Here is a 27,531-nt window from a genome sequence, read left to right on the forward strand (position 1 = left end):
TTTGATGTTGGCTACTGGTTTTCTGTATATTGCTTTTACTATGTTTAAGTATGGGCCTTGAATTCCTGTTGGATTTTGTCAAATGCTTTCTCAGCATCTAATAAAATGATCATATGGTTTTTTCTTTGAGTTTGTTTATGTAGTGAATTACGTTGATGGATTTCCGTATATTAAACCATCCCTGCATCCCTGGGATGAAGCCTACTTGATCATGGTGGATGATCGTTTTGATGTGTTCTTTGATTCAGTTTGCAAGAATTTTATTGAGTATTTTTATATAGATATTCATAAGGGAAATTGGTTGAAGTTTTCTTTCTTTGTTAGGTCTCTGTGTGGTTTAGATATAAGAATAATTGTGGCTTCATAGAATGAATTGGGTAGAGTGCTTTCAGTTTCTATGTTGTGGAATAGTTTGAGGAGTGTTGGTATTAGGTCTTCTTTGAAGGTTTGATAAAACTCTGCACTAAATCTGTGAAGCCAGAGATCTTGAACCAGACCAATGACTCACTGCAATGAACATTTGCAAGTAAAGATGTGTGGACAGAGGGATAGACTGTGGGACACACTGTGACACACTACAGCTTCTACATGGGGATGTTTTGTATGCTTGTATGCTTTGGTTTTATGGGGGGGTGCTTATTGGGGGGTCAGAGGGCAGATATAAGGGAACAGGGAGATGAGCAGGACTGGAGTACATGATGTGAACCTCACAAAGAGTCAATAAAAAGTTTTGTTTTGTTTTGTTTTGTTTTTTTAAAAAGATGTTCTTGGACATACAAAGTAAGCCATAAGGTGATCTGTCCCTCAAACATCCCACTTCCAAATGAAATGTTAGCAGGAGATCCAAAGGAGAGAGGCAAGTCAGAGTGAGAAGAGAGAAGGCTGTAATCAAACAAACTCAAGTAACAATTACCACTGTTAATCTTGATTATCAGTTAGATGGGACTGAAAGATGCTGTATGGGTTTCCTTTCCTGCTGCTAGTACTACATACCCTGAAGGGGGCACCTTAGGAGAGAAAGGCCTATTTTAGCTTCTATCACTGAAGGAAGTCAGTGGCAGGAAGGTGAAGCAGCTGGCTACATATAGTCAAGTGCAGAGAGAATACATGCATGCACAGTCAACCTCTGTTCACTGTCTTCTCTCATACACTCTGGAACCCGCCCCCTGGGAATGTAATGCCCACTTATAGGCTGGGATGTCCCACCTCAGTGAACATGAAGATCACCTCACACAGACATGCATGTCCATGGGCCAATCTGACCTAGACAACCATTCATTGAGACTCTCTTCCCAGGTGATGCTATATTTTATCAGGCTGACAATTCAAACTAACCTAACCATTACACATGCCCAGAAGATTAAGTGAAGTACACCCCTGGGATGCCTACAAGGGAGATTCTAGGCAAGATTTATGAGAAGGGATATCCTGAAGATGCTGTCACTGTCCCACAGGCAGGGGCATATATAAAGCGAGTCTCTGCTGTGTGAACACTCCTACTCTGCCCCCTGGCCTCCTTGAGGTGAGCTTCTCTGCCTACTACTATCAATCCCTCCCACCACAATGACATCCTCCTTCAACCACGATGGACTGCACCTCTGTCACTGTGAGCAAAACAAACCTTCCTCTCTCCAGTTATTTCTTCACAAGGCAAAAGCAAGCCCCAAACAAAGCAAGAGCAAAATTAGCATAACAATAAGAAGCGTACTCTGGCTGGGCGGTGGTGGCGCACGCCTTTAATCCCAGCACTTGGGAGGCAGAGGCAGGTGGATTTCTGAGTTCAAGGCCAGCCTGGTCTACAGAGTGAGTTCCAGGACAGCCAGGACTACACAGAGAAACCCTGTCTCGAAAAACCAAAAAAACCTAAAAAAAAAAAAAAAAAAAAAAAAAAAAAAAAAAAAAAAGAAGCGTACTCTGGAATTAGAAGAGACTGTCCAGGAACTCTGTCTCCTCACTAGATTTTGTAAAGCTTAGTCTTTGGGAATCTTACAGGATTGTAAAAACTCAAGTCTATGAAGCAACTGTTGGACAGTAGATTCTAATGATGTTATTCTTCAACTCTGAGCAAGTCACAAGCTCAGATCATCTTTTCTCTCCACTCCCTCCCTGAGAAGTCCCAGGTGAGGTCACCGATGGTTCATTGTATACCGAATTGTCTGGCCCGTTTATTTTCCATTGTAAAACCCGGTGTAATGGCCCTGCTATTCCAAATGCCTGTCATTAAACTGGAATCATCCTTTGTCTCTGCCCCAGTGCAGAGTATTCCAAACTCTGCTGTCCTGATGCCATGCTATAATGGCTATATGTCATTGGCTTTGTTAGGAAGAACTATCTCCCAGGTTGTAAAGCTACTTACTGCTTTCAAAAACTGAGAGCAAGCATGCAGACATATTCTGTCTGATGTAAGAGAACAATCAGCTATGTAAGAAAAAAAAGTTAACTTTTCATTACAAAGATTGCCTACCTATAAGTCAGGCCTCCTTCTAGGTCTAAAAATGCTCAGACAGGCCTCTATGGATGTCTGCCGATGACACGCAGGGCTGTGGCACTATGGCTCTGGCCAGCTTCCACCAGCTCACTGACTTCTATGCTGACTTTATTCCCATGATGTAACAGACATCTTCTGTCTGCTGAAAACAATGGCAATGATGATCCCAGACTCCTCAGAAAACACAGCACTCCACCAGACACCAGACTGAATTAGACTCTGAGTTATGGGTTCCTAAATGCCAACAGTCTGAGTACAAAAAGTGAGACCCTGGGGGCTGGAGAGGAGGCTCAGAGATTAAGCACTAGCTGGTCTTCTAGAGGTCCAGGTTCAATTCCCAGTACCCACATGGCAGCTCACAACTGTCTGTAATTCCAGTCCTAGGGGATCCGATAGCCTCACACAGATCTACATGAGATGGATCTTCAGTGGGTGAAGAAACTCACCACCCGGCCTGGCACGGACAGGAGGAAAGAGAGAGACTTTCAGACTTGTCCTCTCCCCTGCATACATACTCTGTGGCGTGAGCTCCCACATGTTAATAATAATAGCAATAATAACAATAATAATAATAAATTATTTTAAATCAATTTGGGTGGTTAGAGAGATGACTCAGTGGTTAAGGGCATGTACTGCTCTTGAGAGGACCTGAGTTCAATTCTCAGCACTCATGTCAATGAATCACAAGTAACCACAACTCTAGCTCCAGGAGCATCTGATGTGTCTGGCCTCCACAGGCACCAGCACTCATGTACACACACACACATAAAAATAATGTTTTAAAAAGTGAGACCTTACCAATAGGCACAAGTGGGGGGGTGCCTCACGCTTGAGCTGCCATATTAGCCAACAAACTGCTCCCACACTGCCCCATGCTTCCCTCCCTGTCATGATGGGTGGAATCCCCTCAAACTATAACCCCCCCAACAAACCTTCTTCCTTAAAGTTGCCTCTTTCCAAGTGTTTTAAGTAACTAATACAAGGAGGAGGGAAGAAGGGAGAGAAGAAGTGAGGGAAGGAGGGAGGGAGGGAGGTAAGGAGGGAGGAAGGGAGGGAAAGGCCACACCTTCTTTGTTGAGACAGGTTAGTTAACAGCTCAGTCTTCCTGTCTCAGTCTCCTGCGTATAGGGATACAGGCATCAGGACTGGTGGGCATTACAGTGTGGTGAGGGTCGGGGACGAAATCCTAGGGTCTAAGTCTAAGCCTGAGTGTGGGGATACAGGCATCAGGATTGGTGGGCATTACAGTGTGGTGAGGGTCAGGGAGGAAATCCTAGGGTCTAAGTCTAAGCCTGAGTGTGGGGATACAGGCATCAGGACTGGTGGGCATTACAGTGTGGTGAGGGTTGGGGACGAAATCCTAGGGTCTAAGTCTAAGCCTGAGTGTGGGGATACAGGCATCAGGACTGGTGGGCATTACAGTGTGGTGAGGGTCGGGGACGAAATCCTAGGGTCTAAGTCTAAGCCTGAGTGTGGGGATACAGGCATCAGGATTGGTGGGCATTACAGTGTGGTGAGGGTCGGGGAGGAAATCCTCGGGTCTAAGTCTAAGCCAGCACTCAAATATAGAGAACATAGTGTGCAGAGAGGCATGGTGTGCAGAGGCATGGTGTGCAGAGGCATGGTTGTTGCCAGTAAAGAGGCTATGTTTAAGAATGTCACCTCTTCCCCACCAGTGTTCTTCCTTACTCCCAATTGCCCTAAACTCTGCCTATCTGAGATTTTCGTTTACAGTTTTCTAAGACGGCTACACCAGACATTCTCAAGAAGACCAGGTGAATATGGTAGCTGCCAGACTATGGGGAAGAAAATCCCGTGAAGCTTTGGCAGGTACTCTCATACCTGAGCCTGAGGAAGATGGGTCAGCACCAGCTACTCACTGTGGTGGGGAAAAGGCAAACTTCCCCAGTTTTTTGACCCAATATTTGTATGGCAGAGACAAATTTATATAATATCATCCTTCCTCACGTTCGCCCCTCTGAGGAAAGACAAGTCAGAAGGACTCAATTGTTAACCTAGTTGTTAAATGCCCACAGGAAAGCAGTCAGTCTGTAAGCCCCTCACCCCATCCCTGCTTCTTCATGGCCTCAGAGAAAGAGTGTCCTCACATAAAGGATCCCTGACAAAGCATAATGAGATCCTAAAGTTTACTGCAGGCACACTTTAAGAAACAAGTGCTGCAGAGATCTGACGTGCCAGGGTGGGGGGATACCCAGGAGACCCCTACCTGCTCAGAGGAGAAGGGGAGGAGTGGGAGAAAGGATTGTGGGAGGGGGTGACCAGAGGGTGTCAGTGAGCATGATATAAAGTGAATAAGTAAAAAGAAAATAATAATAATAACAATAACAACAATAACAATAAATAAATTTCTACAAAGAAACCAGTGCTGAAAGAATTGTTTCAAAATATTTTTCTTAGAGACTGAAGACTTCCAAGAATGAATTATTTCAATAAACTGGTTGCCACATCTTCCCCATGCCATGTCTTTTATTTAACATATATTTACTGGGATTTCCTTTGTTTTCTACATGAAAGCACAAAGAACTGCCCATGCCTAGTATATTAAAGGTAGACTCAATCCAGGCAGGGTAGCATAGCATAGCATGACTGCAAAAGTCAACATGTTTATAAGAGTAAGCACCCTGTATGAGAAGCCTGGCCTATTATATTGTACAGGGTCTGCCTTTTTCCGTTTAAATACCTGTCACTGAGCAACCTAAATCAGAAGCCAGGATAAAGTAAAGTTATAAACCACAGAGGGAACCCGTCTAGTTGAACTCAAGAACACTGCCCTGAGGAGCACACTGCTGGAGTTGAAATGGAAGAAGACCCAGCGGTTCTGACACACCCACAGCTGGTTTGCCCCAGACCCAAGATAACTTGTACATCTCAAAACAGCACCATTTAACTGGATCCTGGTGTGTAAGGGGGAGGTTCTGATGCAAAGGTCTTATTCCCCAATTGGTTCTTGATTTGTCCGTAAAGGAAGCAGGGGGCCGATTGTTGGACAGAAGGGACAGGTAGGACTTCCAGCAGTGTCTTTAGAACTCTTCCTGGCCATAAGACTACCTCTCAGGAATGCTAACCAATTCTTAAAGGTAATGGGCTGACAGCAAGACTTGCATAGGTTAACTAACCACCCCAGAACTACTGCCTCCACCTGATCTTACAGTCATGAGATGCTATCCCTATATCAATCATGCTGGGCTGGGTACCAAGCAGCTAGAATCATCCCAAAGCCAATTGAAATCCCTTACACTAGCCTGTCCTGAGCTGTTCGCCTGCCCTGCCCTGTCATAATAGCTTAACTCCAATGTAGGAATGGTTTAAACGTCCCCATATTTGCTTTCTGAACACCACTCTCTTCTCATTCGGCCTTGTGAGGCATGCTTTATCTCATGTGATCATGACAAACTGGGTTATTTTTTCTCCCAAAAGTTTCTCATGTTCCTCTTATGACCACACATGACTGCCTAACTAACGAGCACAAAACAAGGCCATGTGATGTGCTTCTGGGCAGCTCTAATGTCCAAGGAAGGACCAAGTATCGAGGGAATCAGTGAAGCATACAAGTTCCAGTTAGGCTGCTCAAATCAATAGCATGTGAAACACATCTCAGTAACACGAATAAGGCTGCAAAGAGCTTAGTGTTTCAGGATGCCATTTTCAAAGTGTGGAGCTAAAGAAATACCAGAATAGTGATAATAACTGAATGTGTTCCCCAAAGTTCTCCAAGTTTTTCTGCCATGTGGGGCATAGCAAAATATCAGTTGTCTGCTACCTGGAAGAGAACCCTCACTGGAATCCAACCACATTGACCTTGTGATCTTGAATATCCTACCTCTAGAACTGTGAGAAATAACTGCCTGTTAGTTACAAGCTTGGTTGTCTGAACTGCTATCTCATAGCCACCTAAACCAAGACAGATACTACATAGTGGGGAACCTAAACAGAAACTTTGTCACAGAGACTGCCTACAGGTCAAGAATGGAAAAGGTGGTAGCTTTGATGGGCCCATGGGTATCTGTTTATAGGACACTGAAGAGTCATGCTCTCAGAGAACTGGGCTGCTGTGGTAGGAACCTGGCTGCTGTGGTGGGAACCGGGCTGCTGTGGTGGGAACTGGGCTGCTGTGGTGGGAACCAGGCTGCTGCCTGAGCCAGCACAGACTGAAGTCTGCACACAGAAGGTAAACAGAATCAGACTGCTCCTGAAGCTCGCAGGCAGTGTCACAAAGAAATCCAAGTGCAGAACTGGAGACAGACAAACTGACTTTCAACCTAATTCTGACACTTATCAAACACCTATCTTTGGCCATATGGCTTCATCTCTTTGTTTGTTTGTTTGTTTGTTTTTAGAGACAGGGTTTCTCTGTGTAGCCCTGGCCATCCTGGAACTCACTCTGTAGACCAGGCTGGCCTCAAACTCAGAAATCCGCCTGCCTCTGCCTCCCAAGTGCTGGGATGTCTTTATCTCTAATCTTCAAAATTATTAATGAAATTTTCCTGGGGCTAGGACACTTGAATATATTGATAAAATATAAACGTGCCACACACAGTTCTTTTTATGGATTTTATTTATTCTTTGAGTATTACATATTTTGATTATATTCCTCCCCTCCCCCACTTCTTTCACGTCCCTAAGCATCCATCTTCATGTCCTTTCGTTTTCTCTCTTATAAAACAAAGAAGAACAAAACTAACAAACAAAAACAAAGCCACCAGAAAAGCCATGGAGTCTGACGTGGCAGACACAGTTCTTCCTATAAAGGAGGTGCTCAGTGCGTTCTATTCCCTCTCCTTTCCAGACTGCAGCTGAAGTGCACTGAGTCTCAATATCTGACTTCTCACTCCTACGGTACACTTTTACTCCTCTCAGGTCTCATGCCTCAGAGCATTTTGTGCATTAATAACTTCCTAGCAAGTAAATCTTTGTCTTTTTGCCTCATAGAGAAACTTTGGCAGACTAAAAGAGAAATTCCTAAGAACTGTAGAGAAGAGTCCGGGCTCTGCCATCAGCCCCACCTTTAGGCTGATGGCTACAGATCTGGATTCTCAGAATTTAACACAATACACTCCCACTGCTTGTCCAAACTGTCGTCCAGTTTTTTAAAAGATCCCTCTCTTCACATCCCTCATGGGTATGACTTAATCCCCAAAGCATGCATGATGAACACATTACTATTTCCTCCCCGAAGAACGTGATGTGACAACACAGGGGAGGGGGGCTCCTGAGCAGGATGAAGAGAGAAAGGTCACACCCTGTTTCCATTCAGGCCCTCAGGCCTTCACTTTCACATAAAGAAGGTCTCTGCCCCAGAGCCAGAGAATATTGTGTATTTTAGTGACCTTCTCACACATGCAAAAACCAAACACAGATTAATTCCAGAGGTTAGTGACAATCCTATGAAGTCAGCCAGCAATACCACAAAAATAATAATAAACTAAATTGCTATAACTTAGTGCTACCTCAAGAACATCAAATCTCTCTGTGTGTCTCTCTCTCTGTCTCTCTCTGTCTCTGTCTCTGTCTCTACAAGTTAGGGGAACATCTGACTATTAAACCATGGAAACCCACCAGTCAGTCAGGTATTTACTTCAATCTATGTCTGATAGGGTGCCAGTACTTTGAGGTTTATAACCAAAGTAAACTTAAAACTGAAGAACGTGGTCTCAAGGACAGTTTTCTTGGGAAAAGAAAATTACCATCTTGCAAAAAAAGAATATCCCCAAATAATCCCTAGTTTAGCGCTGACTCGCACAGCAGGGCCAGAGAAGAGAAAAGGTAGTGTAAGGGAAAGTGGTCTTGCAGCACTCTGAGCCACTCCACAGGTCTAACAGAGACTTTCTGAAACCTAACCAGGTTTCAGAACCTGAAACCCTCACTGACTCCAGGGCCCACAGCTTCTAGGTGAGTACCATGAAGCTCCCATTACTCAGTTACTCTCAGCATCCCAGGCACTCAAAACTCTAGGATAGAATTCTACACAGAGACTTCCTTCTCCTAGGGACAGTCGACCTAATTCCCTACTGTAATTCTGTTTGCTGCTGATTCCACTTTTCTCTTAAACGTGAACTATGACACCTGCTTTCTCCGTCACCCAAACCCACACCAGAGGACAGTGCTACAGTGTCTGTTCTCAGCTCACCTGTGGGCACTTTATCACCACACCCACCCCACTGCCCTGCAATCATCACCTTATTGATTCAACTCTGTCCCTCCATCCCAAGCCCATATATCAAGATCAACCTTATTGAATATGATGAAGATACAACAAAACAAGTTTGTTTAATACGTACAGTTTGGTCAAGCACAGCGCTGCACAAATGTAATGCCAGCACACAGAAGGCTAAAGCAGGCAGATTGGGAATTTGAGGCCAGTCCATGGCTACATAGCAAGTTCCAAACCACTCCATATTATCTGGCAAGACTTTGTCTTAGAAAATCAATAACAGTAATAAGATATATAGTTTAATGAGTTCTGAACTATATAACTTATATAATAAGGTTATATATTTGAAAAACTAAAAGTACAAATAACTTATAAAAATTTTCTCATACATAAGACTTCTATGAAGATTATAATATGTTCTATTAAATATACATTTTATTTATATCCTAAAATTAATATTATATATATATATATATATATATATATATATATATATATATATATTTGGGGGGGAGGTTTTTTTCAAGACAGGGTTTCTCTGTATAGCCCTGGCTGTCCTGGAACTCACTCTGTAGACCAGGCTGGCCTCGAACTCAGAAATCCGCCTGCCTCTGCCTCCCAAGTGCTGGGACTAAAGGCATGCACCACCACCACCCGGCTATAATATTTATATTTTAAGAGCATTAAATGGGATACCTATGATTAGTCATTAGTCTGAAAACCAAACACTTAGCTCCACATGTATGACACTCCAGCCCAAAGAGGCAAATAAATAATGACACTTGAAAAACAATGACCTCCTCCCACATCCAGCTTGACTCCCAGGAGGTCCGGCAAAACCAGGCTCACAGGTGAGACTCTCCCCCCCGCCCCACCTAGCCTAACTGGGACCTCCACAGCCCAGCATACAAGGGACCTATCCACCAGAGATACATCTTCCTTCCAGTCTGCACTCCACCTGGGGCTGATCGGGCACTCCAGATCCTCTCCTACCCAGAGACAGACTGATAAGTGGATATTAGGCCAAAAGCTCAGAATACCCACAATAAAACGCACAGATCATATGAAGCTTAACAAGAAGAAGGGCCAAAGTGTGGATGCTTCAATCAAACTTAGAAGGAGGAACAAAATAATCAGGGGAGGCAGAGGGAGGGAGGGACCTGGGTGGGAGAGGCAAGGGGAAGGAAAAAAGGGGGGGCAGGATTAGGTATGGGAGGAGACAGGAGAGAAGTCCAGAGGGCCAGAAGAATGAGTAGAATATGTAGCAGTAGTAGGGGGTGGGGAGGGACTGGAAAAACCACTAGAAAGTTCCAGACACCAGGGACCTGAGAGGCTTCCAGGATCTAATGGAGATGACATTGCTGAAATGTCCAACACCAGGGAGACAGAACCTGAAGAGACCACCTCCTGTACATAGACATGGCCCCCTGCCACCTCCTGTACATAGACATGCCCCCTGTTGAGTGATGGGGCCACCCACTCATCTAAAAATTTTTAACCCAGAATTGTTCCTGTCTAAAGGGGATGCAGGGACAAAAAAAAAAATGGAGCAGAGGCTGAAGGAAAGGCCATCCAGAGACCACACCACCTAGGGATCCATCCCATCTGCAGACACCAAACACTATTGCTGATGTCAAGAAGTGCTTGCAGACAGGAGCCTGGTAAAGCTGTTCTCTGAGAGGCTCTGCCAGCACCTGACTAAGACAGATACAGACACTCACAGCCAACCAGTGGACTGAGCCCAGGGACCCCAATGGAAGAGTCAGAGGAAGGGCTGAAGGAGCTAAAGGGTTTGCAATCTCATAGGAGGAACAACAATATCAACCAACCAGATCCCCCAGAGCTCCCAGGGTCTAAACCACCAAAGAGTACACATAGAGGGACCCATGGCTCCAGCTGCATATGTAGTAGAGAATTGGCTTATCTGGCATCAATGGGAGGGGAGGCCCTCGGTCCTGTGGAGGCTCGATGACCCAGAGAAGGGCGATGCTAGAGAGGTGAGGCAGGAATGGGTGGGTATGTGGGGGAGCACCCTCATAGAAGCAGGAGGAGGAGGGATGGGGTAGGAGGTTTGGGGGGTAGCAAGGAAAGGGGACAACATTTGAAATGAAAATAAATAAAATAATAAAAAAAGAAAAGAAAAACAATAGCCAAAAAGGTATTTTCAGAAGTAAAAATATCATTTAGTAGTTGGATATAGTCATAAAATTAATGAGAATGCAGCACAAAGAGGGATAAAGCTCAGTGACTCTGAAAGAAGTTACAAAGCAGGAACAAAGAACGAGAAAGTATAGATTGGGTAGGATTCAGAAGAGGAGTATATGGAAAAATCTGAATTAAAAATTCTGGAGAGATTTCCCGATTAAAGAAAGATATCAATTCATATAGTGTGTGTGTGTCTATGTGTGTGTGTGTGTGTGTGTGTGTGTATACTTGTGTGTGTTTGTCTCTCTCTCTCTCTCTCTCTCTCTCTCTCTCTGTGGGGGGTGTGTGCAGGAGAGAGAGACTCGTTACATTGTAATTCTCAGAAAAGTACACACTAATGGAAAAGTAAATGAAAGCTCAAGCTGGTGAGGAACATTCATTCACAAAATAAACATACAGAATGTAAAAAGTATGTTTTAAAATTTTTTATTAAAAGCAGTCTCAGATAAGGCTGAAATGCAAAAAAGAACTGATGAGCAATGAAAAAATGTATATCAACAAGATTTTAAAAATTAGGAAATCTAATAATTCCAAGAGTTGACATGTACATAGAATAGTGGAAATTTTTGCATACTATTGGTGGGAGAACAAATTGGTACTATCACTTTAGAAGAAATAATTGACAAGTTGTACATTAAATAATCCAAAAATTGGCTCAATAGGCATTAAAGTGGAAAGACTCACGTATAGGCATGTCTACACTCAGCTCAGCATAGCTTCCAAGGTCGTGCCCTTTCATTATTATTTGCATTATTACAATGCACTTCTTAGTAGCACCCTGAGGTTAGATATATGAGAAATGATACTCCTAAGCTTGCAGGCAATGGCCCAAACCCTGGACAGCTCTCTCGGGCAGTGAGAGCTCCCCGGTGAGCCCTTTGAAGAAATTCTTCACCTTCCCACTGCCTGCCACCAGCGGTCCGATTCCCCAGCACCTTCCCAGACCACACTGGCTGTCTTCAAGCTGTATGCTTTGGTCTTCTCCCTGAGACGCTCTTTCCATCCATCTGTTATACCCTAGCCTTCCCCAAGCTCGGGTTCTCAACTCCATCCACACAACTAACCTTCTTACAATAGCTTCTCATTCTGTTGTGCCTTAGGGAAGTGCTTCTTCTGGACCTCATCATCACTTACGAGCTTATCTCAAACACATAACAAAATAAAAACCATAATGCATCACTTCCACTAATGAATGAGTTTTCCCTCTTTTTATCTTCTGTCACACACACACAATACTAGCATTTGTTGAGACATCAGTAAAAGGTTTGAGAAAGAAGGAAATCACAGAAGAGCAACCTTGGGAAGGAAGACAGGAAGCAGCAGCCTTCAGCTATACCACTGGGTTATCTGAGCCAGAGGACAGGGTCCACGAATCTGAGCTCAGATCATTACTTTAGGCTTTCGGTTGTTAATGCTATTAGCTCCTTTACCTGAGTCACTGTGTCATCAATAATGTCTAAGGGACATATCTCTTGCTTATTATTTCTCCAGCCTTGGCTGTGCCTAAAGTTCCTGAACAAATACTCAAGCTGGCATAGGGTATCAGCTACAGCATAGATTTTTCTAGTCATGGATGTGACCAAATCCATCATTGCGCTGGTTCTGTTGTTTAGCATTATCTTACCTCCTCTGTCTTTAAAACTTCCCATATTCGAGCATGATCATCCACCAGCCAGTGTCCTGTGTTTTCTACTTTCATGGAAAGTTTGACTTTAGATACCACTTGAGTAGGCTCTCCCACAGATTTCCCCTCCATCTTGAAAGAGGTAAGCAGGAGGCATTACGGATCTGCTGGAATAACAAAATACAATTTAGATTAAAATAAAAAAATCATACTTGAAAAAATATGAAATCAAATTACTGTGTAGACAGTGAAATCACTGAAGACAATATTATAACAGTCATTACTCTTATGTTCTCTTTTTATATTCAAATATTTATTACTGGTATTTTAATGCAGGCTTCCAGAAGAAAAAGAAAAAGAACACATCTTGATAATGGACAGTGACGCAAACTCTATTTTTAATAGATTTTAATTTATTTACTTATTTATTTGGTTTCTCGAGACATGGTTTCTGTGTATAGCCCTGGCTGTCCTGGAACTCAAACTCAGAAATCCGTCTGCCTCTGCCTCACAAGTACTGGGATTAAAGGTGTGCGCCACAACTGCCCAGCCCATAGATTTTATTTTTAATTACATGGAGGGACATGGTGGGATACGTATACATGGATGCAGGTACCCTTGGAGGCCAGAAGAGGGCATCAGACACCCTGGAGCTGGAGCTGGAGGTGGTTTTGAGATGCTTCATGTCAGTGCTGAGAAGTGAACTTGGGTCCTCTGCAAGAATAGTATGGGGCTGGGCAGTGGTGGCGCACGCCTTTACTCCCAGCACTTGGGAGGCAGAGGCAGGTGGATTTCTGAGTTCGAGGCCAGCCTGGTCTATAGAGTGAGTTCCAGGACAGCCAGGGCTACACAGAGAAACCCTGTCTCGAACCCCCCCCAAAAAAAGGGTAGTATGGGCTTTTAATAGCTAAGCCAGCTCTGTAGCTTCTGTGATACAAATGTCATAGGAAGTGTGTGTGTGTGTGTGTGTGTGTGTGTGTGTGTGTATGTGTGTGCGCGCGTGTGACTGGCTAAAGCATTGAGAGTTTTACTCCTCAAACACACCCTGGGCAGCTGTGCATGCAGAGCTCTGTACTGGGCACACACAAATAATTCAGTAACTTTGTTCTCAAATCTCCAAGGCCTATGGCTCCAGGGCAGGAAGGTTGTAAATGTGCTTTAATAACGTGGCACAGTACAATATAACATGTGAGATGCCACAGAATGGAGTGTCCAAGCTGTGATGGAGGGCAGGGCGTGGCCAAGCACACACCTAGTATGTAGTAGGCCCCAGATGACAGACCCAACATCAAAAAGAGACAACAAGAATCACTGCTGCAGGGGAAGCAGCAGAGGGAGGGAGATTCCCACTAGGGCTTAGCAGCCATGTTGTCTTCTTACACTCTGGGTTATCGTGGGAGCCAAACAAGATTTTTCAGTAGATCCTTATTCAAGGTCTCCTTCAGCTCTTCTCAGAATCTCATTACAACCCTCCTCATTACCACACTGTCCTAAGGAATAACTTCTTGCTTTCCTTCAAGTCCCACAAATATAGCCTTCTTAGGGTGACTTTTACAAAAAGCCTATCTGTTCATGATATTCTGCTTACTTAAAGTTTTCTTGGATTTTACTTAAATTTACTTAAATTCCTTCACGTAACAGCTGGGGCACTTTGTGCCTAGCTCCTTTCACCTCCTTTCTTACTCTGAGCCACTGACCATTGCTAATCACACAGGACATGCCATTCCAGCCACTGAAAACATATACAGATCCCCAAGGCAGTCATTTTAGTCCTCTCTCTCTCTCTCTCTCTCTCTCTCTCTCTCTCTCTCTCTCTCTGTGTGTGTGTGTGTGTGTGTGTGTGTGTGTGTGTGTGTGCATGTATGAGAGAGAGAGAGATCTGTTCCCTCCAGTCCACACTCCAAGATACTAATGGGGACCCTCCCTCTCCACGTATGCGATGGATCTGTAGACTGTACCACGCATACGACTTTATTATATTAGTTGCTTTCAGCTCCGTTTCCACCTTCAAGTTCTGTGAGCATCTTGAGACTATAGATGTGTCCTATTCAGAGCAAGTATAAGTAAGGTTAAATGAATGTCAATTCATTATTGACATTATTATCCAATAATTCCCTAACTCATGAAAGAAAGAGGTACTGTTTTTCTAACTCACATAACCAGTAATAAAGTCAAGTTATCTCCTCCTTAAACCTCATTGGCTTGCTGGGCTAAGTTCTTCATAATAAGGGAACACGTTTAGATTCAGCATGTAGTCCAACTGGCTAATATTGTAAAGCGGAATTGATCATTAATTAACAACACTGGGTTTTGTGGCTCTGGTCTCGGGGAATTGAGCACATCTGCTAAGACAGGCCTTATGCTCATGTAACCAGCTGCCAGTAAGAGTAAATGGAAGATGAAGTCAATAAGCAGGATGGGTTGACATCAGAGAAACTGAGACAAGAGAGAGTCTTTCTCTTTGGGCCTCATGCACTCCATCTGGAAGTCACGGACAGCAAGCCTGACTGCTTGCTGAGAGTGGCCATGAGTGCAGTGACAGCCCAGGCCATTACACATTAGTGAGAAACATGGAGCACATTACATACTCACATAAGAATCAGGCAACTTATACAACAAGAGTTAACAGAGTTCCTGGGGGGACATGCTGACAAAGGACGCTGACACAGGCAAGGAAATAAACAAGGCAGAGGCATCAGGGGGTTCAAGCCAAGGAAAAGGAAATTGAAAATAAACAGGCAAGATGGAAATAGACCAGAGTAGTGGAGAAGGAAATTCCATGGTTGTTACAGGAGATAATACTGTAAACAACAAACAATAAATCAAAACAGAGTGAGGAAACCACATTAGATGGCTTTGGCTGCATTCTCGAATGTCATGGAAATGTCGCCGGGTAAGCTAGACAGATTACAAGATCTCAGAACAAACACTGTACATTTGTAAGCACTCTGCAGCCCAGGCACCCCACCAAGAGAGCTCTACTGTCTGCCCACAGCTGCTCTCTCAGCTTCACAGTGTGGTGCAGGCTGGCCCATTTTCAAGGCTGGGACTGAACTCCACTGTGAACTGACTTCACCCTTGCTTTGTCTGGGGGAGAGGTGCATTTCTACACTGGAACAGCCTCAAAGCGCCTGGCAGCTGAGAGGGGTAAGAGTGGGCTCTTAGAGAGGCAGCCAGCTCTTAAAGGTGCTGCAAGGTTGAAGATTCTCCCCACCCCAACACTGGAGTCTTTCCCTTAGAAACATAAATGCACTGGGTACTAGCCGCTGGACACTGTATTCTCCCCCTTTGGTCACACAATAACCTTACAAGATTTACCACTATCTACCACGGTGAAAAGTGAGAGTCTGAGAGGTTAAGTAACTGTATTATACTAGTAGGATGTTGGAGGTTCCCAAGTGACTCTTCCCCATGTTTTACCCCTCCTCCAAGTCATTTAAGAAGGCATCGTGTCCATCCTCTTCTACCCCCATGTCAGCACTGAAAGCCCCTCCCTTCACCCCTCTCATCTCTGCTGGACTATTCCCCTTGTGGCCCCTTCACACAGGGTTGGCGCAAGTGCCTCCTCCGACACAACAGTGCCCCCTGGAAAGAGGCACACACCTGAGTCCACAGGTGAGAGCAGGCTAGGTGGAGAGGGGATTTTACCAGCGCTAGACTATTCCTTTTCCTCTCCATTGCTGTCTAAAGTTTTGACTGGGGTTTGAAAGGCTTTACGAAGGCGTGGCTGGCTGACCTGCTCAGTCACACAAGACCCTGGCTCAGCACATTCCATACGCTTGGCTGAATGCTTGGCCTCCCCTTCAAAGTGTAGTCACTGACTTGCCTCTTCCTCTTCGAGCATAAGGTATTTTATACTTTTTAATTTAATTTTTCAAACTTATCTTTTCCTTTATGGTTTCTTTCCTCCAATTCTTCTAAAAAAAAAAAAACTCAGCTAGATGTTTATATGGTGGCTTTACAATTTTTGTAAAGGGAGAACAGGAGGCATTTGCAGCCTTTCCTCTCCTGTGCCATATCTTAAGTGCCTTCTTATGGTTACAACCCAGCCTCTGTACAAAGACCACCAACAGGAGCCACACGCAATAGACTCCATATAACGTTCAATGGCAATCTTTGTTCTAGTTACAAATGAGTATAAATTATCATAAACCTTATGAAAATCAGTTCTGAAAAGCTGACATCCTAACAGACCCAGCACCCCAAACATCACTTTATTAAACTCCTGGATGGTCAGATCAGTCCTAAGTTGGAACTAGGCTGGGAAAAGAAGTAGAATATTCAAAAAGGTAAATATGTAATCAGAGAATATTAAAAATTAAAATTTCTTGAGAAAAATTTCCTGCTGTCTCCACTGTAGGAAGGAGAGTAAAATTAAAAGAAGAAAACCAGTGTGACAGCAGGGAGAAGGGAGAAGGACACTCCAGATGAACCAGACAGAGGTTGTCCCCATCACAAGTCAGGGAAGGGTTTTCAAGGCCACCTGGACTCCAAGTCCTACAATTCTTATGTCTCTACCACAGCTAAATAGTTTTGTTTTGTTTTTATTAGGGTTTTCTAAAGTTAAGTTAGATCCAAGGATCCTGTATCGCTTGAAGAAACTGATAGTTTAAAACTGGTGAAACAATTATTTTTAAAACATGAGTATTGCTAGAGAAAAAGATGCATGTCCGTAAAAGGGGGTATTTCTTATAACTTAAATTTGTACTTTTAATGTCTGTATTTGTTTATGTGTGTGGTGTTCAAACATATGGCATGTGGGCACTTGTGAGTGTGTGTTTGTATGCACACATGCATGGAGAGGCCAGAGAGTGACGCTGGGTTGTCTCCTCTGTTATGTCTCACCTCACATGTTAACATAAGAGTCTCTCATCACAACCCCATAGCTGAGCAAGTCTATCTAGGTAGGTTGTCCCAGCTCCCTCTGTCCTCACCTATTGAGGCTGGGATTCAGGCAGGCCACCATGCCCACCCAGCATTTACATGGACACTGAACATCCAAACTCTGGTCCCTAAGCTTATTCCGCAAGCCCTTTACCCACTGAGCCTTCTTTCTAGCCCCTGTCTACTCTGTTAAAATATTTCCTAACACTATCCTTATAAATTATACTATCCATACATGTAATCTTAATGGCCTATCATTTCTTTTTCTTCAAAAATAATTATAATCTGGAGATCTTCACACTTCCTATGGTTATAACAAAGGTCTGAGCTTAAGGCTTCATCCCCAAATAACCACTAAGTACAAAAGTCAATGGACAGCAGTTAATCTTAGAAGCATAGATACTGAGGGGCAACCTAAGGACACAGAAAATTGCTATTAGTGTCCTTATGTGGTAAAAGTTACGAGTGACTATCATAGAAAGACAGTTTCTGAAGCTTTAGGGTATGCCCTGGGACCTGAGGGCCCTCAGAAGCCTCTGCTTATATTGACAACTCCATACTAGCCTTTGTATGATAAATCAGCCTGCACTTCATTGGATTTCACTTTCTTCCTAGGGTTATAATTAGGTCATGATATATCCTTCATCAATTATCATCTTTTTTTCTCCTCCCTCTTTTCACTAAATGCTTTCGGATGGGAAAAAGAGAGCTCCGTTTCCAGCGCCTTCCTGGAGTGCTCACTCTTCAAGTTCTCCTCTTCCTCTGTCAGAGCCAGGGTTCCCTCTGCCCCTGCAAAGGCCATGACAGGCATTAACAATACACGAGGGTTTTTTCTGTGTGTCTTTCATATACCTAAACTCTTTGCTTCTGCATGAAGAGTTCTTTCTATTTTGCAAGTTCAACTAAGAATGAATCCTGCAGATGTCTGCATCGCCTTGCCCACTCTTTCCCAGTGACTGTCTGACTCTGCCATTTCCACCCTCTTGCCCCCCTCCTCATCCTTCTTCCTAATGAGCTGAGGCCCTGTCCAGATAAGCCAGTTTGTTTATCTTTATCTTCTACTATCTCCAGCTCTCCCATCAATCAGGAGCAGCCTCTGGACTTCAGTTTGACTCACAGATTCAGAGTTAGTGCAAAGAGCAGCACTGTGTCGTCAGAAGACCTGAGCCTGAAAGACGATTCAATAGTTCATTTTTCTTTGTAACTTGAGGGCAAATGATTTCACCTTTCTTAGCCTCAGCTTTCTCATCTTAAATGTGAGCTGATGACACTACAGAGACCTCCAACTTATGAAATAATGTCCTCATCGCCTTTAAGTGAGAGCAAAACTAATAGTCCATATTAGTTGAAGAATTTATATTGCTAAATTTAACTAAGGACTATATTGAGGTACAGCTCATCACTTACACATTGTGCATTCACTATGCAGAAGTAAACAGGGAATACATTATTGCACAGCAGCGTTAAATGTCAGTTGTGTTTAACGTGGCATGACGGATAGATAGGACAGCTCACCAGGAGGCATGGCAGCAAAAGAGCCACACACACACTTCCTCTGTGGAATGCTGACTGCATTTCTGTCCTACATACAGCAGTTTGCCTGCATTCTAAAGACTGCTTTCAGCTTGCTCCACTTTCCACAGCTTACTCTAACCTCCACCATCAGACTGCCAATTCATCGTCAATGTATTGTATTGCTTCAGTCTCGGTGCCCTTTGGAAACATTTGCTTTTAATCAAAAGCCCTTCACTAGAATAAAGGATTAAGCAGATGCTATCATGGAATTTCAGAATAAATGTCAATCATTTGACAACCATTTGCAAAGGAATTTTCATTACATAAAGGTCTCACTGGAGACTGAGCAAGATTGCACAACAGAGTCTGAAGTTAGAACCAACTCTGGCAGCTACATTTAACTGTGTCCAGTTAAATGTAGAAAAAAATTACAGTGGCTAGGATTCCTACTTGATTCTGCTTGATTTTTTTAAATTTTATTTTAATTTTATGTATATGGATTTTTGCCTAAATATGTCTATGTACCACATGTGTGCAGTTCTTGTGGGAACCAGAAGAGGGCGGTGAAGGGGAAGTTGATTGTGAGCTGTCATGTGGGTGCTAGAGACCAACTGATTCTCAACAAGAACAAAAGTGCTCTTAGCTTCTGGACCAGATGACCCATTGGACTTCAGACTTTGTATATTTTCTCTGAGTACTGATAGTATTTGGCAGAACTTCTTGATAAAAAATAAAAAAATAAATAAAGGAAAGAACTATGCAGACTGATCTTGTCCTGCCTTTGTGAACCTCCCAGAGAAAGGCTGCTCTGTGTGCAACAGTTCCTGCTGAGTCTGAGAAACAGTCGGGCTCCCGTCCTGGTCTCAGCTCAGTGGGGCAATCTGGCAACTCAACCACAGAGACAAGCATGGGGGCTGGGAGGGGAGAGGACACCTAAGCAACTGAGGTTGAGATCACAAAGAATCCTTCAGTGTTCTAGGACAGCTAAGAGGAGTTCTAGGGGACTGTATACTTTATAGCCTGATATGATCCAAGGCTCAGCTATTATGGATTATGTGCTTGAAAGTTTAAAATGAGGCAGAACTGTAAATCACATGACTGTTCCTGCCACAATGTTTCCCAATTCTGTAGACTCTGGCTCTGACTGGCTGAATACAGGCGAAAGGCAAAAAATCCTCAGGGGAGCAGACGCGGAGCACTGGCGGTAGGCTTTCTTTTTCTGGTCCATGTTGAAGTGAGAGCCATTCTTATGAGGTCTCAACAGTTCTGACAGTGATGGGGACCATATGACCACCCTATGGGCACTGGACTAATACCTCACAAAGTGTCACCTCAATGACAGGGGAACTTGAGCAGAAACACACACACACCCTGATTCCTCTTAAGTGTCTGACCCAGACCCTCACCTCTCCTCTCCACCTCCCCTCACAGAGCCAATTGCTATTCACAGAAGAGTGTCGTGTGGATGTCAAAACTCTGAGCTCCAGGCTGGCAAGATGCCTCAATGGGTAAAGAGACTTGCTGCCAAACCAGATGACCTGAATTTGATCCCTAGAACATGCATAGTAGAAGGTAAGAAACAACTTTGGCAAGAAGTCCTGTGATGTCCACACACATGCTACGTAAGCTTGTGTGCACGTACGTGTATACACACACACACACACACACACACACACACACACAAAGGTAGCTGTCTTTGCTGCCTTTCATCATGCTGCACTGTGGCTTTGGAGTCAGAAGACAAGTTTCTTTAGGAGTCTGTTCCAACCTTCCACCATAGGTTCCAGGGATCGAGCTCAGGCCATCAGACGTGTGTGGAAGCATTCTAACCACTGAACCACCTCACCAATGCCATAGCTTAGCAGAATTCTTTTTTTTTTAATTATGAACTTGCTATATATCGTATCGTGACATTTTTACCACAAAATGCTGTATTACGATGTGAATTATGCTCCACATATATTGGAAAAGAATGCAATCTATTTTTAATGAGACTCTCATTTGTCTGTTAGTGAACTAAACTAACAATACTGCACTCTGGGCTAGAGAGATGGCTCAGTAGTCACAAACACTGGCTGTTCTACCAGAGGACCTAGGTTTGGTTTCCAGCATCCATATGGTTGCTCACAACTAACTGTCTGTAACTCTAACTCTGGGGGAACTGATGCACTGCTTTGGCCTCCAGTGAAACCAGGCACACACGGTACACAGACATACATACAGGCAAAACATCCACACACATAAGAAGAAATTAATACTGCGACTTTCTTTTCTTCCTACATGCTTTTCTCTCCCCTCCTTCAAGCTTTGTGCAGATGCACTGTCCTGTGGGGGATGCCTCTAGTATTCCTGTACATATTAGGAGGAGAAATTTAAAAATTTAATCTCTACAACCCAGTAAAGACAAAATAAATTATTTTGAAGTGAACAAAACAAAAAAACCTTAAAGCCTAAATGAAACAACCAAAAACTAATTTTTTTTCACATTTTAATCAGAGTGTTAAAATCCGTTTGGAAAACTGCTTTTATAGGAAACATCAAGAGTCCTTTCAACTCAGCCTACAGGAAAGACCGGGATATATTAAAGGGATATTGAGTAGGAATTTAACATTTTCTTTAAAGCTGCACACATTCCAGGCAATGTCTGGATTTCTCATCAGCCTTCAGTCTAGAGCCAGTCAGCCAACAAGTCTTCTAAAAGCTGCGTTATGTGGTTTGTGTACATCTGCAGGACTTCTGTTTGATCCTGGATTATGTTTTCGCTAAGGGTTATAGTTTGGACAGATGTCGCCATGGTCTAATTCGACCATTTTATCAGCCCATTTTCCACATGCATCACAGTATTTGATAACCAAGCTGAAACACCTCAATTTCTATACCAGCAAATGAGAAATGACTGGAATGTGGGATTTTTGTTCCAGAGTCCTCATGAAGTACATTCCAGGGTCTGTCTGAAGGAAAGGGCCATTCCATCATCGGCACCGTTTCACCCCAGCTGGGCTGCAGCTTCTTTTCTCTTTCCTTAGGTCATTCCTCCTTAGCCTTTACAGGACTGTGATAGTTAATCTTCATCACCAACCTGACCCGGTTTTGATTTGCTGGGGAGACATATCTGCAGGCATGTCTGTGATGGTATTGCAGGTGAGTTCAACTGAGGAGGGGTAACCCACCCTGAATATGATGTGGCATCATTCGATAGGCTATGGTTTCAGACTGAATAAAAGGGATCAAAGAGGAAGGCAGTTCATTGCCTCCTTCATCTGTGCTTCCTGACTGTAGATGAGATATAACAAGCCACTTTGAGCTCCCACCATGCCTTCTCTGCCACGATGGATCATTCTCCACCAAACTATGAACCAAAACAAATGCTTCATTCTCAACGTGCTGTATCACAGTAATACAAAGACCTTCCCACTCCTTTTCAGTTTTCTTAGCACCACAGACTAACCTTGCTCTTTCCAGTAAAACCAAACAAGAACATTCTGGATTCCAAGTTCTTAACAGTGACTTTATGAATACAAGACTAAGCTATCCTGCTTCCTGGCTGGACAGCACTACACCAATCTGACTTCCAACTTCAAGACAGTAAACATTCAGGGCCATGCTAAAACTACATCCAACAGCATGCTATATCCCGGAAGTTGTGACTTAGCTATTGACCAGCCCTCACGTAAGTGGTGAATAATGCAGGGAAAACCAGAGTAAATAAAGATGGTGCGATCTCTTAGACAAGATCAATGAGCAGTCAGCATCCATATGAGGAGGAGACATTTCCAAATGACAGGAGAGGCACCAGAAGGTTCAACACAGACCATTCTCTGCAGTAAGCAGTGACTCCTGCCTAAAGCGAAACTGGAGCTTGGAGAACCTGAGTGGTTTTTTCAAGGTCACACAGAAGAGTCCAATTTTGAAAATAGATCTGTCTGACTCAGAACAATTCTATTCTTATACCGTCTTTCTTTGACCTTCACTTGCCACAGAACTGTGGTCATGTTGATTTGGGGCTTTGTGTAGGAAAAAAGCAAAGTGAAGAGTCAGCCTCGTGGGGAACAAAAGCTTTGTTAACTCTATATCGGACAGGGGATTAATATGTAGAATACATAAAGAACATGAGCCAGGGATGGGGAGGAACTGACTAAGTGAATCTTGAAAGCAGTTCACCAGCGGTGTGGTAGGTGTGGTGGCCCAGATAAGCAAGAGCACAGTTGAACAATTCAACACCAAAAAGAACAAATCATCAGTCAGAAAATGGGCTATGGAACTGAGACAGTTCTCAAACACAAGAATACTTGGAAAAGTATACATTATCCTTTGTCACTAGGGAAATGCACATGAAACTGGTTTTTTTTTTTAGAGTCCACTTCACTCCGTCAGAATGGCTAACACCAAGAAAACCACAATTGGTGTTGGCAATGAGGCCACCAAAGGCGACCCTTAAGGCTAGTCAGAATGTATACTCGATGAGCCACTGTGGAAGTCAGTATGGATGTCCCTAAGTAATCCAGCTCTACCACTTCTGAGAGCAGATCTCCAGAGTCCTAAGTCAGCACATCATAAAGACACTTGCGCATCCGTATTTACTGCTACAGTAGTCATAATCTCCAGGACCCAGAACTAGCGGAGATGTCCATCAAGAGATGGCTGGTGAAGAAAGTATGGTGCATACACACGAGAAATTTTACTTAGCCATAAAGAGAAAAAAATAATGAAATCATGACTTTTTTTTCTTCTGAAAAACAGAACAGGAGATTTTTATGTTAAGCAAAATGGACCATACTCATAAAGACCACTACTGTGTGCTTTTTCTCTGTCCTTAACCTAGACTGAAAAAATGGGCGTGGCACAAAAAGTACAAGGGGAATGTGAGAGCAGAGGAACGAAGGACTACCGAGGCAAGGGAGAGAGGGAAGGGTGTGAGGTCAGTCAGGGAGACGGGCAGAGAAAATCGAAGCAGGATAGCATAACGTGTGTGTGTGTGTGTGTGTGTGTGTGTGTGTGTGTGTGTGTGTGTGTGTTTACAACTAATGAAACTCGGTATCTGGTAAACTAACATAAAAAGTTATCAAGAAAAAACATGACTTTAACTTTAACACCTAAAGGAAAATCCTCTCTTTAATGCAGAAGCAGGGGAAAGGCTAAGGTTTGCAAACTGTGCTCTTGCTTATCTGGGCCACCGCACCTACCACACTGCTGGTGAACTGCTTTCAGATTCTTCAAGATTCACTTAGTCAGTTCCTCCCCATCCCTGGCTCCTGTCAGCTTCCTGACCCTACCCTTCCACACATCCTTCTGTGCCACCACAAGGAGTCAGAAAACAGAAGCAAAAAACCCCTGACAGTCAGCCCTTTGGTTCCTTACTCACACGTGTGAACTTTTGTTACAGGACATGATCTGTAAGTGGAGTTACTTCAAGCCTCTTTTTCAAGCCACATGTGGCAGCCATTCCAGCACCCATTCACTGACTTCTTTCCCCTGCTGGTCTGGAGGGGAATGGGCCTATGACTCAACAGGCCTTGGCTCCAGCTGGGCTTGCCACTGATTCTGGATACCAGAGAGATCTGCATTGGTAGTCTCTCAGAGACTGGAGATCCATTCACACATCAGTTTAGCTTAAGCAGATGTTGGCAATCCAAACTTCTGCCCCCTCCCTCCCTTACTTGCTGCAATCTGGACTGAAAGAAGGGGTAGAGTTTCCTGTTTTCTTCTGTGTCCTAAAGAGGAATCCCAGGCTTGGGATTTTGTGTGTATACTACCACAGATAGCACGATGTTTACTAAAATCTTGGTTTATCCAAGACATAAATGCATTGATTAAGTCACTGGCAATTGGTCAGGAGGCTGCCTGGAGATAGCTGATGAAGTCTCCCCGTTTCCTTGCCACAGACCCCCAGAGTTGTTTAGGTCCCACTCCTGTTCCTACTGGACCAATTAGTCAAAATTATGTTCTGTACTCTCCAAATTAAAATCTGGCAGCAGTAGCCCTCCATGTTTATCAGGCAGTCACAAGTGGCCTCACATAACCACAAAGGAAATTGCAGTAGAAAGGCAGAGCCTTGGATAAATGAGTAGGGCATTAGCAGAGACATTTATTTTAAATGCAGAGTCATGTGTTTTGCTCTGAGCTGTTGGGTCATGGAGCACACTCATTATATCATCTTAAGGAGAAGAGGTCATAGTCTCCTTTGTGCTGGCCAGAGCGAGTAAACGTCTCTCTCCATCTCTCTCCTAGTTTTACTTGGTTGGAACTCCCAATACACAGGCTCTATCTCTTCCTCTTGACATTTTTAAGGGGGAAAGATGCGTCATGTCACAGCCAAAGTTTGTGCCAAGGAAGCTAACACTTCCTTGTTTGAATTATGATGACTTTCTAGAGCAATGCAGAGTTGATACTAAGGAAGTTTCACAAATATGCCCATTCTTAGCATAAACTAGAAATTGGGAAGAAAAACAAGTGTTCAGGAATATAAGGAACTATGAGCTTTTCCTGTGGTGAAGGTAGTCCAGCCTGTCCTCCTCTGTGATGATACTGGGGACCTGACCCTATGACCCTAAAGTGGGTGGCATCTGTCCTTCTTGATATTCAAAACTATGTCCTGGTTTTGATTTGTGTTTCTCATTTCTTTCTTTTTCTTAAAGATTTATTTATTTATTTTATGTATATATGAGTACACTATAGCTGTACAGATGGTTGTGAGCCTTATGGGTTGTTGGGGATTGAAATTTCTAGGACCTCTGCTCACTCCAGTCAACCCCGCTCACTCCGGTAGGCTCCTCTCGCTCAGTCCCTGCTCACTCCAGCCCAAAGATTTATTTATTATTATACATAAGTACACTGTAGCTATCTTCAGACATACCAGAAGGCATCAAACCTCATTCTGGGTGGTTGTGAGCCACCATGTGCTTGCTGGAATTTGAACTCAGGACCTTCAGAAGAGCAGTCAGTGCTCTTGCCCGCTGAGTCATCTCACCAGCCCCTGTGTTTCTCATTTTATCTGATTTTTCTACTTTGTATATGTTTTACAATGCCTATGAATATTAAACTACAACTGCAAGTTTATTACTAACATAAAAACAGTTAAACATATTGGAGAGTACTCAAAACATGTATGCTAAGAATAGTACTCAAACACTTTGTAAGTCACTGTCTTCTTCAACTGCTGTTTTAACTCATGAAAGAAACTTCTTCGTGTCCTTATTGTTTCTATGAACCACCGCACCATCGCCCAGGTACCCAAGCTATGCTTTTCAGAATTGTCTTCAACTGCTCTAATTCGTGGAGTCCCTTATCCAATGTACCACCACATTCTGTTGATGACTTCTCTGAAAGGCAACTCAGACTAGTCATCTTTGCATTTGAGCACTGTCCTCACACTTCCACTGTCTCTAAGCTGAATGACTGCAACAGTCACAATACTGAACTCTCCATTCCTCCTCTTCCTCCTCTATTGTCATCGTCAGCAGCAGCAGCAGTCTCAGAGTTGCCTTCTCAGAAACCTCTTATTAACCACTGCCCAATTTAGGAACCTGCAGTAGGAATGCACCACCACAGGGCATAGTGATCCAACCATCTCCTAACCTTCAGATAACATGCTTCCTCAATACTACTCCAACTCCCCTCCCCCCATACACTACCCAACGCCTTGTTCTGAAACTATAATCTCCCATGCCTTGGTGCATGTGGTCTCTTACACCCAGAACACCCCTCTTTCCTCCTCTTCTGTTACCCCACTCCAACACAATAGCCATCACTCATTAAGTACATGCATGGCTCCATGACAGTGGGCCTTATGGCACTTTATATTGGATTCTAACTTGACATGGCCAGAACCAATATCATAGTCAGAATTCCATTCTGAATCAGTCTGATTACAAAGCATAGAATTTTAACCACTGATTGGTTTCCATAGCAAATGCAATCATCACCTCCAAGGTCCCAAACTGTGGGGGATGTGGAGGTCAACCTTGTGAAGGGAAAAGTGGGCTGGAGGGTAAGGCACCACAAACTCCTGCAACTCCTGAAGAGTCCTGATCTGCCACACATGGCATTAGACCTAAGATGGCTCCCAGAACATCAGTGAGACAGCAAAAGGAAGCTGAGGCCAGGTGGGAGCTCCTTCCCCCATCTTCACAGAAGTCCTAACAGGTAATGATGCTTCCCCCTCTCCTTCCAAGTTACCTCATCAGGCAGGGCTTCGTTGGAGCAAGGCGACAGTGTGGCAAGATACTACTAGCTGAGAATTTAGGGGCTTGGGATTGGCTCAAACACTGTATATAAGCTTATGTGCTGTGCAATAAATTCAGATATACACTCTGATGCTGGTCTCCAGTCTGATTCCCAGGATTTGTCACGTGACTTTATCAGCTCTCAACTGCCCCCCCATCCTCAATCTTGTCCCCTGTGTATGTTAGCCATAGTACTTTTCTCACAGCACTTATAATGCCATATCTGGCTTATACTCTAGCAGCCATGAGCTCTTCAGAGGTCAAGGAGTACTTAGACTTCCCTTTACATAATAGGTGCCCAGCATACATTGATACATACAGTACTCAATAGATGCTTATTGAGTAAATCAATTCACAAATATTTTTGCCCTTCCTTCCCCCCTCCACCTACTGTGTTCCACCATAGCCTAAACATAAATGC

General features: G+C 43.7%; 1 protein-coding gene across 4 annotated transcripts in view; it reads right to left on the reverse strand.

The window, feature by feature from the left end:
* Rgl1 (ral guanine nucleotide dissociation stimulator like 1) overlaps nt 1–27,531 on the reverse strand; it is a 250,890-nt gene that overhangs the window by 149,653 nt on the left and 73,706 nt on the right. For 2 of the 4 annotated variants that reach the window (XM_031384722.1, XM_031384703.1), the window contains exon 2: nt 12,490–12,653. In XM_031384722.1, the coding sequence (XP_031240582.1) occupies nt 12,490–12,621 (132 nt within the window). In that variant the 5' untranslated portion in view covers nt 12,622–12,653. Of the gene's footprint in view, nt 1–12,489; nt 12,657–27,531 lie in introns of all 4 variants that reach the window. The other 2 variants (XM_031384717.1, XM_031384696.1) reach the window with 1 other exon arrangement.

This window comes from Mastomys coucha, unplaced genomic scaffold (genome assembly GCF_008632895.1).
Source record: "Mastomys coucha isolate ucsf_1 unplaced genomic scaffold, UCSF_Mcou_1 pScaffold1, whole genome shotgun sequence".
Lineage (NCBI taxonomy): Eukaryota > Metazoa > Chordata > Mammalia > Rodentia > Muridae > Mastomys > Mastomys coucha.